We start from the raw sequence: 14,426 nt of genomic DNA on the forward strand, positions 1-14,426 counted from the left end.
TTTGATGGGACAGTGTAGAGGGAGCTTTACTCTGTATCTAACCCGTGCTGTACCTGCATTGGGACTGTTTGATGGACAGTGTAGAGGGAGCTTTACTCTGTATCTAACCCGTGCTGTACCTGCATTGGGAGTGTTTGATGGACAGTGTAGAGGGAGCTTTACTCTGTATCTAATCCATGCTGTACCTGCCCTGGGAGTGTTTGATGGGACAGTGTAGAGGGAGATTTACTCTGTATCTAACCCGTGCTGTACCTGCCCTGGGAGTGTTTGATGGGACAGTGTAGAGGGAGCTTTACTCTGTATCTAACCTGTGCTGTACCTGACCTGGGAGTATTTGATGGGACAGTGTAGAGGGAGCTTTACTCTGTATCTAACCCATGCTGTACCTACCCTGGTAATGTTTGATGGGACAGTGTAGAGGGAGCATTACTCTGTATCTAACCCGTGTTGTGCCTGCCCTGGGAGTGCTTGATGGGACAGTGTAGAGGGAGCTTTACTCTGTATCTAACCCGTGCTGTACCTACCCTGGTAATGTTTGATGGGACAATGTAGAGGGAGCATTACTCTGTATCTAACCCGTGCTGTACCTGCCCTCGGGGTGTTTGATGGGACAGTGTAGAGGGAGCTTTACTCTGTATCTAACCCGTGCTGTACCTGCCCTGGGAGTGTTTGATGGGACAGTGTAGAGGGAGCTTTACTCTATATCTAACCCGTGCTGTACCTGCCCTCGGGGTGTTTGCTGGGACAGTGTAGAGGGAGCATTACTCTGTATCTAACACATGCAATCCATCTCCTTATTACCTGTGGCATTGGGGGTCTCCCTCTCATTGTTCAGGATTGCCAGGTAATCACTGGTGTTGAGGTAAAGGTCATGATGGTGAGGGTCTGAAACAGACACAGAAAGAAATCAGACATACAGGACTGATCAGGTCACTAGTTATATTAGGAACACACCGACACTCACACTGTACACGGAGACAGTGTGGAACACACCGACACTCACACTGTACACGGTGCACGGAGACAGTGTGGAGCACACCGACACTCACACTGTACACGGTGCACAGAGACAGTGTCTAACACGCCAACACTCACACCATACACGGAGACAGTGTGGAACACACCGACACTCACACTGTACACGGAGACTGTGTGGAACACATCGTCACTCTCACTGTACACGATGCACGGAGACAGCGTGGAACACACCGACACTCACACTGTACACGGAGACAGTGTGGAACACACCGACACTCACACTGTACACGGTGCACGGAGACAGTGTGTAACACACCGACACTCACACTGTACACGGAGACAGTGTGTAACACACCGACACTCACACTGTACACGGAGACAGTGTGTAACACACCGACACTCACACTGTACACGGTGCACGGAGACAGTGTGTAACACACCGACACTCACACAATACACGGTGCACGGAGACAGTGTGGAACACACCGACACTCTCACTGTATACGGAGACAGTATGGAACACAGCGACACTCACACTGTACACGGAGACAGCGTGGAACACACCAACACTCACACAATACACGGTGCACGGAGACAGTGTGGAACACAGCGACACTCACACTGTACACGGTGCACGGAGACAGTGTGGAACACACAGAGACTCACACTGTACACGGTGCACGGAGACAGTGTGGAACACACAGACACTCACACTGTACACGGTGCACGGAGACAGTGTAGAACACACTGACAGTCACACTGTACACGGAGACAGTGTGGAACACACCGACACTCACCCTCTACATGGTGCACAGGGACAGTGTGGAACACACCAACACTCACACTGTATACGGTGCACGGAGACAGTGTGTAACACACCGACACTCACACTGCACATGGTGCACGGAGACAGCGTGGAACACAGCGACACTCACCCTGTACACGGAGACAGTATGGAACACACCGACACTCACACTGTACATTGTACAGGGCGACAGTGTGGAACACACCGACACTCACACTGTACACGGAGACAGTGTGGAAGACACCGACACTCACACTGCACACGATGCACGGAGACAGTGTGGAACACAGCGACACTCACACTGTACACGGAGACAGTATGGAACACACAGACACTCACACTGTACATTGTACAGGGCGACAGTGTGGAACACACCGACACTCACACTGTACACGGAGACAGTGTGGAAGACACCGACACTCACACTGTACACGGTGCACAGAGACAGTGTGGAACACACCGACACGCTCACTGTACACACAGACAGTGTGGAACACACCGACACTCACACTGTACACGGTGCACGGAGACAGTGTGTAACACACCGACACTCACACTGTATACGGAGACAGTGTGGAACACACCGACACTCACACTGTACACGGTGCACGGAGACAGTGTGGAACACACCGACACTCTCACTGTACACGGAGACAGCGTGGAACACACCGACACTCACACTGTACACGGAGACAGTGTGTAACACAGCGACACTCACACTGTACACGGAGATAGTGTGGAACACACCGACACTCACACTGTACACGGAGACAGTGTGTAACACAGCGACACTCACACTGTACACGGAGATAGTGTGGAACACACCGACACTCACACTGTACACGGAGACAGTGTGGAACACACCGACACTCACACTGTACACAGTGCATGGAGACAGTGTGGAACACACCGACACTCACACTGTACACGGACATAGTGTGTAACACACCGAAACTCACACTGTACACGCTGCACGGAGACAGTGTGGAACACACCGACACTCTCACTGTACACGGAGACAGTGTGGAACACACCGACACTCACACTGTACACGGTGCACGGAAACAGTGTGGAACACACCGACCCTCACACTTTACACGGAGACAGTGTGGAACACACCGACACTCACACCGTACGCGGACATAGTGTGTAACACACCGACACTCACACTGCACACGGTGCACGGAGACAGTGTGGAACACACCGACACTCACACTGCACACGGTGCACGGAGACAGTGTGGAACACACCGACACTCACACTGTACACGGAGACAGCGTGGAACACAGCGACACTCACACTGTATACGGAGACAGTATGGAACACAGCGACACTCACACTGTACACGGAGACAGCGTGGAACACACCGACACTCACACAATACACGGTGCACGGAGACAGTGTGGAACACACAGACACTCACACTGTACACGGTGCACGGAGACAGTGTAGAACACACTGACAGTCACACTGTACACGGAGACAGTGTGGAACACACCGACACTCACTCTCTACATGGTGCACAGGGACAGTGTGGAACACACCAACACTCACACTGTATACGGTGCACGGAGACAGTGTGTAACACACCGACACTCACACTGCACATGGTGCATGGAGACAGCGTGGAACACAGCGACACTCACACTGTATACGGAGACAGTATGGAACACACCGACACTCACACTGTACACGGAGACAGTGTGGAACACACCGACACTCACACTGTACACGGAGACAGTATGGAACACACAGACACTCACACTGTACATGGTGCACAGAGACAGTGTGGAACACACCGACACGCTCACTGTACACACAGACAGTGTGGAACACACCGACACTCACACTGTACACGGTGCACGGAGACAGTGTGTAACACACCGACACTCACACTGTATACGGAGACAGTGTGGAACACACCGACACTCACACTGTACACGGTGCACGGAGACAGTGTGGAACACACCGACACTCACTGTACACGGAGACAGTGTGGAACACACCGACACTCACACTGTACACGGAGACAGTGTGGAACACACCGACACTCACACTGTACACAGTGCATGGAGACAGTGTGGAACACACCGACACTCACACTGTACACGGACATAGTGTGGAACACACCGACACTCACACTGTACACGGAGACAGTGCGTAACACACCGACACTCACACTGTACACGGAGACAGTGTGGAACACACCGACACTCACACTGTACACAGTGCATGGAGACAGTGTGGAACACACCGACACTCACACTGTACACGGACATAGTGTGTAACACACCGAAACTCACACTGTACACGCTGCACGGAGACAGTGTGGAACACACCGACACTCTCAATGTACACGGAGACAGTGTGGAACACACCGACACTCACACTGTACACGGTGCACGGAAACAGTGTGGAACACACCGACCCTCACACTTTACACGGAGACAGTGTGGAACACACCGACACTCACCCTGTACATGGTGCACAGGGACAGTGTGGAACACACCGACACTCACCCTGTACATGGTGCACAGGGACAGTGTGGAACACACCGACACTCACACTGTACGCGGACATAGTGTGTAACACACCGACACTCACACTGCACACGGTGCACGGAGACAGTGTGGAACACACCGACACTCACACTGTATACGGTGCACGGAGACAGTGTGTAACACACCGACACTCTCACTGTCCACGGAGACAGTGTGGAACACACCGACACTCACACTGAACACGGAGACAGTGTGGAACACACCGACACTCACACTGTACACGGAGACAGCGTGGAACACACCGACACTCACACAATACACGGTGCACGGAGACAGTGTGGAACACACCGACACTCACACTGTACACGGTGCACGGAGACAGTGTGGAACACACCGACACTCACACTGTACACGGTGCACGGAGACAGTGTGGAACACACAGACAGTCACACTGTACACGGAGACAGTGTGGAACACACCGACACTCACACTGTACACGGTGCATAGAGACAGTGTGGAACACACCGACACTCACACTTTACACGGCGACAGTGTGGAACACACTGACACTCACCCTGTACATGCTGCACAGGGACAGTGTGGAACACACCGACACTCACACTGTACACTGTACGCGGACATAGTGTGTAACACACCGACACTCACACTGTACACGGTGCACGGAAACAGTGTGGAACACACCGACACTCACACTGTATACGGTGCACGGACACAGTGTGTAACACACCGACACTCACACTGTACACGGTGCACAGAGACAGTGTGTAACACACCGACACTCACACTGCACACGGTGCACGGAGACAGCGTGGAACACAGCGACACTCACACTGTATACGGAGACAGTATGGAACACACCGACACTCACACTGTACACGGAGACAGTGTGGAACACACCGACGCTCACACTGTACACGGAGACAGTGTGGAACACACCGACACTCACACTGTACATTGTACAGGGCGACAGTGTGGAACACACCGACACTCTCACTGTACACAGAGACAGTGTGGAACACACCGACACTCACACTGTACACAGAGACAGTGTGGAAGACACCGACACTCTCACTGTACACGGTGCACGGAGACAGTGTGGAACACACCGACACTCACACTGTACACGGAGACAGTGTGGAACACACCGACACGCTCACTGTACACAGAGACAGTGTGGAACACACCGACACTCACACTGTACACGGCGCACGGAGACAGTGTGTAACACACCGACACTCACACTGTATACGGAGACAGTGTGGAACACACCGACACTCACACTGTACACGGTGCACGGAGACAGTGTGGAACACACCGACACTCTCACTGTACACGGTGCACGGAGACAGTGTGGAACACAGCGACAGTCACACTGTACACGGTGCACGGAGACAGTGTGGAACACAGAGACACTCACACTGTACACGGAGACAGTGTGGAACACACCGACAGTCACACTGTACACGGTGCACGGAGACAGTGTGTAACACACCGACATTCACACTGTACACGGAGACAGTGTGGAACACACCGACACACACTGTACACGGAGACAGTGTGTAACACACCGACACTCACACTGTACACGGAGACAGTGTGGAACACACAGACACTCACACTGTACACGGAGACAGTGTGTAACACATCGACACAGACTGTACACGGAGACAGTGTGTAACACACCGACACTCACAATGTACACGGAGACAGTGTGGAACACACAGACACTCACACTGTACACGGTGCACGGAGACAGTGTGGAACACAGCGACAATCACACTGTGCACGGTGCACGGAGACAGTGTGTAACACACCAACACTCACACTGTACACGGAGACAGTGTGTAACACACCGACCCTCACACTGTACATGATGCACGGAGACAGTGTGTAACACACCGACACTCACACTGTACATTGAGACAGTGTGTAACACACCAACACTCTCACTGTACACGGAGCACGGAGACAGTGTGTAACACAGCGACACTCACACTGTACACGGTAACAGTGTGTAACACACCGACACTCACAATGTACACGGAGACAGTGTGGAACACACCGACACTCACACTGTACACGGAGACAGCGTGCAACACCGACACTCACACTGTACGCGGAGCACAGAGACAGTGTGGAACACACCGAGACTCCCACTGTACACGGTGCACAGAGACAGTGTGGAACACAGCGACACTTACACTGTACACAGAGACAGTGTGGAACACACCGACTCTCTCACTGTACACGGAGGCAGCGTGGAACACACCAGCACTCACACTGTACACGGTGCACGGAGACAGCGTGGAACACAGCGACACTCACACTGTATACGGAGACAGTATGGAACACACCGACACTCACACTGTACACGGAGACAGTGTGGAACACACCGACACTCACACTGTACACGGAGACAGTATGGAACACACAGACACTCACACTGTACATTGTACAGGGCGACAGTGTGGAACACACCGACACTCACACTGTACACGGAGACAGTGTGGAAGACACCGACACTCACACTGTACACGGTGCACAGAGACAGTGTGGAACACACCGACACGCTCACTGTACACACACAGACAGTGTGGAACACACCGACACTCACACTGTACACGGTGCACGGAGACAGTGTGTAACACACCGACACTCACACTGTATACGGAGACAGTGTGGAACACACCGACACTCACACTGTACACGGTGCACGGAGACAGTGTGGAACACAGCGACACTTACACTGTACACAGAGACAGTGTGGAACACACCGACTCTCTCAATGTACACGGAGGCAGCGTGGAACACACCAGCACTCACACTGTACACGGTGCACGGAGACAGCGTGGAACACAGCGACACTCACACTGTATACGGAGACAGTATGGAACACACCGACACTCACACTGTACACGGAGACAGTGTGGAACACACCGACACTCACACTGTACACGGTGCACGGAGACAGTGTGGAACACACAGACACTCACACTGTACACGGTGCACGGAGACAGTGTAGAACACACTGACAGTCACACTGTACACGGAGACAGTGTGGAACACACCGACACTCACCCTCTACATGGTGCACAGGGACAGTGTGGAACACACCAACACTCACACTGTATACGGTGCACGGAGACAGTGTGTAACACACCGACACTCACACTGCACATGGTGCACGGAGACAGCGTGGAACACAGCGACACTCACCCTGTACACGGAGACAGTATGGAACACACCGACACTCACACTGTACATTGTACAGGGCGACAGTGTGGAACACACCGACACTCACACTGTACACGGAGACAGTGTGGAAGACACCGACACTCACACTGCACATGATGCACGGAGACAGTGTGGAACACAGCGACACTCACACTGTACACGGAGACAGTATGGAACACACAGACACTCACACTGTACATTGTACAGGGCGACAGTGTGGAACACACCGACACTCACACTGTACACGGAGACAGTGTGGAAGACACCGACACTCACACTGTACACGGTGCACAGAGACAGTGTGGAACACACCGACACGCTCACTGTACACACAGACAGTGTGGAACACACCGACACTCACACTGTACACGGTGCACGGAGACAGTGTGTAACACACCGACACTCACACTGTATACGGAGACAGTGTGGAACACACCGACACTCACACTGTACACGGTGCACGGAGACAGTGTGGAACACACCGACACTCTCACTGTACACGGAGACAGCGTGGAACACACCGACACTCACACTGTACACGGAGACAGTGTGTAACACAGCGACACTCACACTGTACACGGAGATAGTGTGGAACACACCGACACTCACACTGTACACGGAGACAGTGTGTAACACAGCGACACTCACACTGTACACGGAGATAGTGTGGAACACACCGACACTCACACTGTACACGGAGACAGTGTGGAACACACCGACACTCACACTGTACACAGTGCATGGAGACAGTGTGGAACACACCGACACTCACACTGTACACGGACATAGTGTGTAACACACCGAAACTCACACTGTACACGCTGCACGGAGACAGTGTGGAACACACCGACACTCTCACTGTACACGGAGACAGTGTGGAACACACCGACACTCACACTGTACACGGTGCACGGAAACAGTGTGGAACACACCGACCCTCACACTTTACACGGAGACAGTGTGGAACACACCGACACTCACACCGTACGCGGACATAGTGTGTAACACACCGACACTCACACTGCACACGGTGCACGGAGACAGTGTGGAACACACCGACACTCACACTGCACACGGTGCACGGAGACAGTGTGGAACACACCGACACTCACACTGTACACGGAGACAGCGTGGAACACAGCGACACTCACACTGTATACGGAGACAGTATGGAACACAGCGACACTCACACTGTACACGGAGACAGCGTGGAACACACCGACACTCACACAATACACGGTGCACGGAGACAGTGTGGAACACACAGACACTCACACTGTACACGGTGCACGGAGACAGTGTAGAACACACTGACAGTCACACTGTACACGGAGACAGTGTGGAACACACCGACACTCACTCTCTACATGGTGCACAGGGACAGTGTGGAACACACCAACACTCACACTGTATACGGTGCACGGAGACAGTGTGTAACACACCGACACTCACACTGCACATGGTGCATGGAGACAGCGTGGAACACAGCGACACTCACACTGTATACGGAGACAGTATGGAACACACCGACACTCACACTGTACACGGAGACAGTGTGGAACACACCGACACTCACACTGTACACGGAGACAGTATGGAACACACAGACACTCACACTGTACATGGTGCACAGAGACAGTGTGGAACACACCGACACGCTCACTGTACACACAGACAGTGTGGAACACACCGACACTCACACTGTACACGGTGCACGGAGACAGTGTGTAACACACCGACACTCACACTGTATACGGAGACAGTGTGGAACACACCGACACTCACACTGTACACGGTGCACGGAGACAGTGTGGAACACACCGACACTCTCACTGTACACGGAGACAGTGTGGAACACACCGACACTCACACTGTACACGGAGACAGTGTGGAACACACCGACACTCACACTGTACACAGTGCATGGAGACAGTGTGGAACACACCGACACTCACACTGTACACGGACATAGTGTGGAACACACCGACACTCACACTGTACACGGAGACAGTGCGTAACACACCGACACTCACACTGTACACGGAGACAGTGTGGAACACACCGACACTCACACTGTACACAGTGCATGGAGACAGTGTGGAACACACCGACACTCACACTGTACACGGACATAGTGTGTAACACACCGAAACTCACACTGTACACGCTGCACGGAGACAGTGTGGAACACACCGACACTCTCAATGTACACGGAGACAGTGTGGAACACACCGACACTCACACTGTACACGGTGCACGGAAACAGTGTGGAACACACCGACCCTCACACTTTACACGGAGACAGTGTGGAACACACCGACACTCACCCTGTACATGGTGCACAGGGACAGTGTGGAACACACCGACACTCACCCTGTACATGGTGCACAGGGACAGTGTGGAACACACCGACACTCACACTGTACGCGGACATAGTGTGTAACACACCGACACTCACACTGCACACGGTGCACGGAGACAGTGTGGAACACACCGACACTCACACTGTATACGGTGCACGGAGACAGTGTGTAACACACCGACACTCTCACTGTCCACGGAGACAGTGTGGAACACACCGACACTCACACTGAACACGGAGACAGTGTGGAACACACCGACACTCACACTGTACACGGAGACAGCGTGGAACACACCGACACTCACACAATACACGGTGCACGGAGACAGTGTGGAACACACCGACACTCACACTGTACACGGTGCACGGAGACAGTGTGGAACACACCGACACTCACACTGTACACGGTGCACGGAGACAGTGTGGAACACACAGACAGTCACACTGTACACGGAGACAGTGTGGAACACACCGACACTCACACTGTACACGGTGCATAGAGACAGTGTGGAACACACCGACACTCACACTTTACACGGCGACAGTGTGGAACACACTGACACTCACCCTGTACATGCTGCACAGGGACAGTGTGGAACACACCGACACTCACACTGTACACTGTACGCGGACATAGTGTGTAACACACCGACACTCACACTGTACACGGTGCACGGAAACAGTGTGGAACACACCGACACTCACACTGTATACGGTGCACGGACACAGTGTGTAACACACCGACACTCACACTGTACACGGTGCACAGAGACAGTGTGTAACACACCGACACTCACACTGCACACGGTGCACGGAGACAGCGTGGAACACAGCGACACTCACACTGTATACGGAGACAGTATGGAACACACCGACACTCACACTGTACACGGAGACAGTGTGGAACACACCGACGCTCACACTGTACACGGAGACAGTGTGGAACACACCGACACTCACACTGTACATTGTACAGGGCGACAGTGTGGAACACACCGACACTCTCACTGTACACAGAGACAGTGTGGAACACACCGACACTCACACTGTACACAGAGACAGTGTGGAAGACACCGACACTCTCACTGTACACGGTGCACGGAGACAGTGTGGAACACACCGACACTCACACTGTACACGGAGACAGTGTGGAACACACCGACACGCTCACTGTACACAGAGACAGTGTGGAACACACCGACACTCACACTGTACACGGCGCACGGAGACAGTGTGTAACACACCGACACTCACACTGTATACGGAGACAGTGTGGAACACACCGACACTCACACTGTACACGGTGCACGGAGACAGTGTGGAACACACCGACACTCTCACTGTACACGGTGCACGGAGACAGTGTGGAACACAGCGACAGTCACACTGTACACGGTGCACGGAGACAGTGTGGAACACAGAGACACTCACACTGTACACGGAGACAGTGTGGAACACACCGACAGTCACACTGTACACGGTGCACGGAGACAGTGTGTAACACACCGACATTCACACTGTACACGGAGACAGTGTGGAACACACCGACACACACTGTACACGGAGACAGTGTGTAACACACCGACACTCACACTGTACACGGAGACAGTGTGGAACACACAGACACTCACACTGTACACGGAGACAGTGTGTAACACATCGACACAGACTGTACACGGAGACAGTGTGTAACACACCGACACTCACAATGTACACGGAGACAGTGTGGAACACACAGACACTCACACTGTACACGGTGCACGGAGACAGTGTGGAACACAGCGACAATCACACTGTGCACGGTGCACGGAGACAGTGTGTAACACACCAACACTCACACTGTACACGGAGACAGTGTGTAACACACCGACCCTCACACTGTACATGATGCACGGAGACAGTGTGTAACACACCGACACTCACACTGTACATTGAGACAGTGTGTAACACACCAACACTCTCACTGTACACGGAGCACGGAGACAGTGTGTAACACAGCGACACTCACACTGTACACGGTAACAGTGTGTAACACACCGACACTCACAATGTACACGGAGACAGTGTGGAACACACCGACACTCACACTGTACACGGAGACAGCGTGCAACACCGACACTCACACTGTACGCGGAGCACAGAGACAGTGTGGAACACACCGAGACTCCCACTGTACACGGTGCACAGAGACAGTGTGGAACACAGCGACACTTACACTGTACACAGAGACAGTGTGGAACACACCGACTCTCTCACTGTACACGGAGGCAGCGTGGAACACACCAGCACTCACACTGTACACGGTGCACGGAGACAGCGTGGAACACAGCGACACTCACACTGTATACGGAGACAGTATGGAACACACCGACACTCACACTGTACACGGAGACAGTGTGGAACACACCGACACTCACACTGTACACGGAGACAGTATGGAACACACAGACACTCACACTGTACATTGTACAGGGCGACAGTGTGGAACACACCGACACTCACACTGTACACGGAGACAGTGTGGAAGACACCGACACTCACACTGTACACGGTGCACAGAGACAGTGTGGAACACACCGACACGCTCACTGTACACACACAGACAGTGTGGAACACACCGACACTCACACTGTACACGGTGCACGGAGACAGTGTGTAACACACCGACACTCACACTGTATACGGAGACAGTGTGGAACACACCGACACTCACACTGTACACGGTGCACGGAGACAGTGTGGAACACAGCGACACTTACACTGTACACAGAGACAGTGTGGAACACACCGACTCTCTCAATGTACACGGAGGCAGCGTGGAACACACCAGCACTCACACTGTACACGGTGCACGGAGACAGCGTGGAACACAGCGACACTCACACTGTATACGGAGACAGTATGGAACACACCGACACTCACACTGTACACGGAGACAGTGTGGAACACACCGACACTCACACTGTACACGGAGACAGTATGGAACACACAGACACTCACACTGTACATTGTACAGGGCGACAGTGTGGAACACACCGACACTCACACTGTACACGGAGACAGTGTGGAAGACACCGACACTCACACTGTACACGGTGCACAGAGACAGTGTGGAACACACCGACACGCTCACTGTACACACACAGACAGTGTGGAACACACCGACACTCACACTGTACACGGTGCACGGAGACAGTGTGTAACACACCGACACTCACACTGTATACGGAGACAGTGTGGAACACACCGACACTCACACTGTACACGGTGCACGGAGACAGTGTGGAACACACCGACACTCTCACTGTACACGGAGACAGCGTGGAACACACCGACACTCACACTGTACACGGAGACAGTGTGGAACACACCGACACTCACACTGTACACAGTGCATGGAGACAGTGTGGAACACACCGACACTCACACTGTACACGGACATAGTGTGGAACACACCGACACTCACACTGTACACGGAGACAGTGCGTAACACACCGACACTCACACTGTACACGGTGCACGGAGACAGTGTGGAACACAGCGACACTCACACTGTACACGGAGACAGTGTGTAACACAGCGACACTCACACTGTACACGGAGATAGTGTGGAACACACCGACACTCACACTGTACACTGAGACAATGTGGAACACACCGACACTCACACTGTACACAGTGCATGGAGACAGTGTGGAACACACCGACACTCACACTGTACACGGACATAGTGTGTAACACACCGAAACTCACACTGTACACGGTGCACGGAGACAGTGTGGAACACACCGACACTCTCACTGTACACGGAGACAGTGTGGAACACACCGACACTCACACTGTACACGGAGACAGTGTGGAACACACCGACACTCACACTGTACACGGTGCACGGAAACAGTGTGGAACACACCGACACTCACACTGTACACGGAGACAGTGTGGAACACACCGACACTCACCCTGTACATGGTGCACAGGGACAGTGTGGAACACACCGACACTCACACTGTACGCGGACATAGTGTGTAACACACCGACACTCACACTGCACACGGTGCACGGAGACAGTGTGGAACACACCGACACTCACACTGTATACGGTGCACGGAGACAGTGTGTAACACACCGACACTCACACTGTATACGGTGCACGGAGACAGTGTGTAACACACCGACACTCACACAATACACGGTGCACGGAGACAGTGTGGAACACACCGACACTCTCACTGTACACGGAGACAGCGTGGAACACACCAACACTCACACAATACACGGTGCACGGAGACAGTGTGGAACACACCGACACTCACACAATACACGGTGCACGGAGACAGCGTGGAACACACCGACACTCACACAATACACGGTGCACGGAGACAGCGTGGAACACACCGACACTCACACAATACACGGTGCACGGAGACAGCGTGGAACACACCGACACTCACACTGTACACGGTGCACGGAGACAGTGTGGAACACACAGACACTCACACTGTACACGGTGCACGGAGACAGT

General features: G+C 53.2%; 1 protein-coding gene across 1 annotated transcript in view; it reads right to left on the bottom strand.

Annotated features, from left to right (window-relative positions):
• ppt2b (palmitoyl-protein thioesterase 2b) overlaps positions 1-14,426 on the bottom strand; it is a 154,215-nt gene that overhangs the window by 26,595 nt on the left and 113,194 nt on the right. Inside the window, exon 5 of the mRNA XM_085975120.1 lies at positions 802-885. Within this exon, the coding sequence (XP_085831246.1) occupies positions 802-885 (84 nt within the window). The remainder of the gene's footprint in view (positions 1-801; positions 886-14,426) is intronic.

This window comes from Somniosus microcephalus, unplaced genomic scaffold (assembly GCF_052327205.1).
Source record: "Somniosus microcephalus isolate GS21.2 unplaced genomic scaffold, FLI_Smic_1.0 unresolved_chr1, whole genome shotgun sequence".
NCBI classification, from domain to species: Eukaryota; Metazoa; Chordata; class Chondrichthyes; order Squaliformes; family Somniosidae; genus Somniosus; species Somniosus microcephalus.